Raw genomic sequence first — 7500 nt, 5'->3', positions numbered from 1 at the left:
CAACTAATTAACGAACTAGTTAACTGACTTACTAACAAACTAAACGACTAACTGACTAACTAACGAGCCAAGCAGCCAACTACCCAACTAACCAACTGACTGACTGAGTGGCTGACTGACTAACAACTAACTAACCAATAAAAAAAATTTAAAAAAAGCGGAAACATTCAACCAAAAAACAAACCAAACCACAAAAACCACAGAACCACACAAACAGACTCACTAGCTGATTACACACCACAATTCCACCCCTCCATCACACTCTCCAAACTGAACACGCAAAAAGAAAACACAAGAACCCCAACAAAACACCCCCAAAACCCCAACAAAACACCCTCAGAACCCCCACAAAACACCCCAGAACCCCCAAACAGACTCACCAGCTGATTGCACACCACCACCATATGCAAAATCATGTTGCCAAAATTGTCTTGAGCATTGGAATCAGCGTCATAGTCCAGCAGTTTGTTGTACACGGTCTCGTTGCCCAAACACGCAGCCCAAGCAAGCGGGTACTCCCCAAGGTAAGCCAGGCCCTCGTAGTCCGTGTTAGCAGGTCCTGGAGGCACCGTTACCTGCTGGTCCCGCGGCAGGAAGAAGCTACCTGAAGGAGGGAGAGTGGGACTGAGAGAACGTTGTGGTGGTGAATGGTGAAGATTGCAGAGACTGAGAGGGTGTATGTTGTAAGAACTGCATGGGAAGATAAAGGAAAGGAATGGAAGGAAATAGAGGGTAACAGGAATATTAGAGGATGTAGAGAGCGAATGAAAAGGTAAAGGAGAGGAAAGGAATGAAAGGAAGGGATGGAGGAAAAGGAAGGATGGATAAGGGAGAGTATAGGATATAAGGGAGTGTATGGGAAGGTAAATGAAAGGAGTGAGAGAATGGGAACGGTGAGAGAAAGTGAGACAAAAAAAAATAAAATACAAGATGATAAAGAAAGGAGAAATACAAAACAGGAGGAGGAGGAGGAGGAGGAGGAGGAGGAGGAGGCGAGAAATGCGAAGGAAAAAAGAGAAAAAGAAAGAAAGAAGAGAAAAAAGAACAAATAGGGAAAAAGAAGCAAAAGGAGAAATACTGTGTGTGTGTGTGTGTGTGTGTGTGTGTGTGTGTGTGTGTGTGTACCGATGGCTCTCTGGTGCACGTTGGCCCCGCACGCCAGCAGAATGGTGACCAGCTCGTTGTTGCCGTACGCGATGGCCAGGTGGAGGGCGCTGGCACCTGGAGGAGGGGATCAGATACGCCTTAAGTGGAATTGTAAAGATTGTAAAGTCGAATTATAAAGGTATGAACAGCATGACGAAGGATTACATACGATAACAAAGGATTAATTGATTATATAAACCAACATGTCACTGTGCTATAAGACTATGTGGGATTGGACACTTTTAAAAATAACGATTAATAACGGCATTCCATACGAGTACAATAGGATTAAATGGAATAAAAAGATTAGAAAATTACATAAAATATAAAACTGCTATAAAACTGTTGTAGGACTGAATACTTTTAAAACAGATTAATAAAAGGAAACTGTAAAGGATTAAATGGCATTACAAAAGGATTATATGGAATAAGAGAGGATTAAGTAACTATATAAACTAACATACGACAGAACTATAAGAAAATGTAAGATGGGAGTTTCAAATACGTTAATAAAAAGATTATATAAAAAATAAAAAAGGGTTATGTGACATTGCAAAGAACTACAGAAAAAAGGATTACCTGGAATAACAAAGGATTAAGTAATTATATAAACTAACATACGACTGTACTACAAGAGTTTTGAATAAGTTTATAAAAGGATTACATAGAACTACGAAGGCTTACATCACACTACAAAGAATTACATAAAAAACATGGGTTAAGTAATCATATAAATTCATGTAGCTGCACAGTAAACCTACATGACGCTGGATGCTTTTAAACAGATTAACAGGAGGATTAGATAGGATCATAAAAGGATTACATAAATTACATAAGGCCTAAAGGGAATTACATAAGCTCGCATATAACTATAATAACTACATGGGATTAGAGAGAGATAGAGATAGAGAGAGAGAGAGAGAGAGAGAGAGAGAGAGAGAGAGAGAGAGAGAGAGAGAGAGAGAGAGAGAGAGAGAGAGAGAGAGAGAGAGAGAGAGAGAGAGAGAGAGAGAGAGAGAGAATTTCCACCATTTCCCCTCCCTCCCCTCACCATTCTCGAGGGAAGAGGGGATGAGAGAAGAGGAACCTACAGCTACCCTTTACTTGACTCCTAAGGGGCAGGAACAAAGGAAGGAGGAGGAGGAGGAGGAGGAGGAGGAGGAGGAGGAGGAGGAGGAGGAGGAGGAGGAGGAGGTGGTGGTGGTGGTGGTGGTGGTGGTTTAGGCTTACAAGTGTACAAATAGAATTAAGAGCAGGAAGAAGAAGAAGAAAATTTAAGAAAACTAGTGGAGTTGTGTAGGATAACTCTCTCTCTCTCTCTCTCTCTCTCTCTCTCTCTCTCTCTCTCTCTCTCTCTCTCTCTCTCTCTCTCTCTCTACTTTTCTTTCCTGTATTACATCGACCAAACACTCCATTCCACACACACACACACACACACACACACACACACACCTTGCAAGCACACCCCCCATAACACACATATAGGTAATTCACTGACCACACAAATTTCCCAGTATGACATAAGAACTCCAATGAAAAAGAGCAGAAGAAACACATGCACTCACCCAAATACTCCTCCCCCTCCACCACGTCCACGCAGAGCCTCGGGAAGCACCGCAGGAGAATCTTGGCGACTCTCGTGTGTGCCTTGGTGTCGCACATAATGAGCACGTGCAGAAGTGTTTCCCCCAGCGACCCCCGGAACTGCATCTGCCAGCACGCCTCGTGGTCCTTCCATTTGTGCAGGGGATCAAAGGGAGATTTCTTGTCCGAGTTGATGTACACGACCATCTGAGAGAGGAAGGAAGGTTATTAGTGTTATAAAAGGCGTAATATATATATATATATATATATATATATATATATATATATATATATATATATATATATATATATATATATATATATATATATATATATATATATATATATATATATATATATATATATATATATATATATATATATATATATATATATATATATATATATGAGGAAGACTTGCATGCCTAAGGAGAAGGTTATTACTATTATAAAACAAACAGGTGCATTACATATGAGGAAGAGTTATCTAGTATATTCAACAAAAATAATAAAACATGTTGATTGAAGAAGGTTATTATTATTATTATTATTATTACAAAACACAGGTGAATTATAAATAAGGAAAGGTAATTTGGTATATTAAAAAAAATAAATAAATAAAACTTGTTGACTGTGGAAGTTATTACAATTACAAAACACAAATGCAATATATATATAAGAAAGAGTAATTTGGCACAATAAACAACAACAATAACAGTATAACAGATAAGCGTATGGATAAGGATAATGTCTAATAGATGATAAGATTTCAGTGCTAATGAGTCCCCGTGTGTAGATCAACGAGTCTTTTACGGTGTTATGTCCTTGTGTGCATTGCTGCGTGGCCGTGGAAGGTGGAAGGGCGTAGATACAAGGGTGTATTTGGGTGGGTGGGTGTATAGGTGTGTGCTTTGCTTTTGAGAGAGGAGGAATGGGTTGGTGGGACTTTTACGGAGGGGAGAGGAGGAAAAGTCAGGAGGCAGGGAGAGAACCGTAAGATATATTGGAATGCATGAGCCGGCAGGAAATGTAGGAAAGGTGGTTTGAAATGCACGAGTCCCAGAGATGTTAGTTATGCAGGTGGTGGTTGTGATGTGGGTAGTAGTAGTAGTAGTAGTAGTAGTAGTAGTAGTAGTAGTAGTAGTAGTAGTAGTAGTAGTAACACAAATAACAACATTTGCAGCAATAGTAAACAGCACCAACAACCACAACAATGACACCAACAAAACGAATGACAGAAGTACAAACAGCAGCATGGGCAACAACAGAAGCAGCAGCAGCACACACCACAACACCAGCACACCAGCACAAGAGAAATAAGAGCAAAAAGTTATGACCACAAAAAGAAAACGGCAAAAGTTGTTTCCCCCATTCATCACGACCAAGAACCACAGGAGGGGCCACGGGAAACCACGAGTATCAACAAATATATATAGAGACATGTTACAAGTTGCCACACTACAATGAAACACCTCTGCGCCGCATCTCCACTACCTTCAGAAGATTCTAGTTGACGTGACACGGGTTTTTAAGGGTGTTTTTACGATTCTAGTGACAGGTTAGCAAGATTTCTATACTATTAACAGGAAAAACACTCTTGAGAACCGGGCAATATTCATTTGTGGTGTTTGAAAATAGACGTGGTGAGAGAGCAAAGCGTTTCAGAATACGAGCTAATGCATCACAAGTCCTCCACCTCCACTGATTACTAATCCACTCTGGGGAACACGACACGTTCACCTCCCAATCTCATTACGGTGCCAAATTCCCGTGAAGTTGCACAAGTGTTAGGGGGCAAGACAATGGTCCTCCACTCCTTTCCTAACTACCTACCATTATATGCCATTAGTTAAACTTCATTACTGCCAATACCAATTCTTCATAATATCAGAGGCTGGCAGTCCATAAGTTTTCTCTCTAACTCTTTCTTGTATCTTTCTCTCTTAGTGCCAAACAAGTATTTTAAACGATATATTCATGGATAGGGACGACAGGCGTATATACACAGGTTAAATTTTATACAGGAACTGCCACGTGCAGGTCAACTGGCTTCCTGCAGTTTCCTCGACGCTCTTGTGTTAAATACCGTGAACGAAAAGACGAGAAAACGTAAAATAAGAATAACAAAGGTGTGTTCTGCTGACTCACCATTTCACAATACTGATAAGAAAATTCGTTACCTGGCATCTCGAGGCTGAGTACCAGGAGGAGGAGGAGGAGGAGAAGGAGGAGACATGGCCCGAGGACAAAAGCTGATGTATTCAAATGTCCTCTTCCTCTTTCCCCTTAAAATATTGTCTCAGCATAAAAGTGCAGAATCCTCTCCCTCTTCGTCTTCCTCTCGTCTTCCTGGTCTTCTTTTCTTCTCCCTTTCTCTCGTTACATTTATTTTTTCCTTCCCGCGTTTCTTTTTATTTTTTATTATTCCTTTCTCGTATTATTTCCTCTTATCTTTTCGAATTCTTTCTCCTTTTCATATTCTCGTCCTTGTTCTTATCTTCTTCCTTTTTCTCTTTGCTCTGAGCTCAACTTGTATTCCAGTTTCCCTTTGTCTCTGTCTTTGCTTCGTGCTGCCTCTAATTATCGTCATTCTTTCCTTTCCTTCTTTTTTTCTCTTTCCTCCTCCTCCTCCTCCACCTCCTCTTTTCCTACAGTGTTTTTCATTCTCTTCTTTTCCGGAAAACGTAATTGCAATTCCAAAAGATCTTCCTTCCTAACTTTCTTTCTCTTTCTTCACCGTCTACTCCTCCTCCTTCTCTTTTCCTTGTTCATCTTCTTCTCCTTCTTGTTCCTGTGATTTTTGTTTTCTTTCTTCTTCTTCTTCTTCTTCTTATTATTATTATTATTATTATTATTATTATTATTATTATTATTGTTATTATTATTCTCGACTTTCTTCTTCCTCCTCCTCCTCCAGAACAGCCAGTTATCATTATTGCATCAAACTAAACCTTTACAATTTCCTCCTTCTCTCTGTGGTTCTTTTTCTCCTCCTCCTCTTCCTCCTCCTCCTCCTCCCCCTCCTTCTCCAGCAGCCACGGCGAGGTGCACAAAAATAACAACACTAACTCCTTCTAAGCCCAAAGGTGTTGGTGTGTAAGTTGGTACGCTAGTAGTGAGGTGACTATTGCTACTACTACTACTACTACTACTATTACTACTACTACTATTCTATTTATCTATTTGTCTATCTGTCTAAGTATTCATCTAAATATCTATCCCTGTCTCTCTCTCTCTCTATCTATCTATCTATCTATCTATCTATCTATCCATCTATCTATCTATCTATCTATCTATTCACCTATCTGTCTACCAGCATGCCAGCCTTTGATCTCTCTTAACGATCTCAGGTAATAACGGACTCAAAACACCTTTTACCTGCACGCTTCTGTCTTAATGATCTCCACACCTTTACCTTGCAAGTCTTATGAACAGAGAGAGAGAGAGAGAGAGAGAGAGAGAGAGAGAGAGAGAGAGAGAGAGAGAGAGAGAGAGAGAGAGAGAGAGAGAGAGAGAGAGAGAGAGAGAGAGAGAGAGAGAGAGAGAGACTCCTAAAAATAAGAAATGTAGAAAAATAATTGCCTACCGTCATTATTGGCCACCTTACCTGTCTTCACTTGACCTAATGATTCAATCTTCACTTGCTCTCACCTACTTAATGACCACGACAAAGACAAGAAGAGAAGATGCTGTCGTTTTCTTTACATATAAAATCAGAAACACATCCGAGGCACAACACATGTACATCTGTTTGGAGACAAGGAGAGGCAGGATTGAGATGGCGTGCGTGTCAGGAGATATGAGGAGTGTGTGGGGAGGAGAGAGGAGGACCTGAGAACATATTTATGGATACAGTGAAAAATATGCTTGTATTGGGTTTGACTGAGGAGGTGTGCGTGTGTTAGGAGAATGGTGTGTGTGTGTGTGTGTGTGTGTGTGTGTGTGTTTGGGGGAGAGGGAGGATGCCGAGATGTATCTACCAGGCAGGAAAAAGAGAGACCTAAGAGAAGATTTATGGATGCAGTGTATTTATGGTGCAGTGTACATATGCTTGTATTGGGTGTGACTGTGGAGTGCGTGTGTGCATGTTAGGAGAGACGAGGAGTATAAGGGGAAGGAGAAAAAGAAGAAGACCTAAGAGAAGAGTTATAGATGCAGTGAAAGACATATTTGTAATGGGTGTGACTAAGACTGATCCACTGTGGCGATCCCTGAGTGAAAAAGCTGAAAAAAAAACCTACTTAATTAGCCAGTCTGTCCCCGCGCTCACCTGGTCTTTGGGCACCTTGCGGTACTTCCACTTGAGGTACTCCGTTCTCGTGATCTCCTTCCCCCTGCCGTGGTTGTACATGAACACCCCAAACTCCTCCAGGATGAGCCTCTCCACCTCCTTGCCTCCGCCGCGCGTATACTCCTCGATCAGACGCCCGCCTGGGGGAAACAATTGTTCTTTTCTTGTGTATCGGGGAGTGGCCAAGGATAAGAAAATAAATGTAAAATAAAAATAAATAAAAAAGATTGAAAATAAAATAGATAGACAGATAAATAAACAAAGGAAGAAAGAAACAGATAAGACATAAAGAAAACAGACATTTTATATATCTTCATAAAAATCAACTACACTAAATAATTTTACCTATGTATTACTTGGAGAGTACTGCATTGATAAGGGTACATAAATTACACCTAAGCTAACCTAACCAACCTAACTAAGCCAAAACAAAGCAAAGTAAACTTAACCTCTCTCTCTCTCTCTCTCTCTCTCTCTCT

At 40.5% G+C, this 7500-nt stretch overlaps 1 protein-coding gene across 2 annotated transcripts in view; it reads right to left on the bottom strand.

Moving 5' to 3' along the window:
* LOC135107988 (uncharacterized) overlaps positions 1-7500 on the bottom strand; it is a 93401-nt gene that overhangs the window by 36972 nt on the left and 48929 nt on the right. For both annotated transcript variants that reach the window (XM_064018502.1, XM_064018500.1), the window contains exons 3-6: positions 7001-7161; positions 2712-2937; positions 1126-1221; positions 381-604 (exon numbers count right to left, since the gene is read on the bottom strand). In XM_064018502.1, the coding sequence (XP_063874572.1) occupies positions 381-604; positions 1126-1221; positions 2712-2937; positions 7001-7161 (707 nt within the window). The remainder of the gene's footprint in view (positions 1-380; positions 605-1125; positions 1222-2711; positions 2938-7000; positions 7162-7500) is intronic.

Source organism: Scylla paramamosain, chromosome 16 (assembly GCF_035594125.1).
Source record: "Scylla paramamosain isolate STU-SP2022 chromosome 16, ASM3559412v1, whole genome shotgun sequence".
In the NCBI taxonomy this organism is placed as follows: Eukaryota; Metazoa; Arthropoda; class Malacostraca; order Decapoda; family Portunidae; genus Scylla; species Scylla paramamosain.
This window is presented reverse-complemented; position numbering and strand designations above follow the sequence as displayed.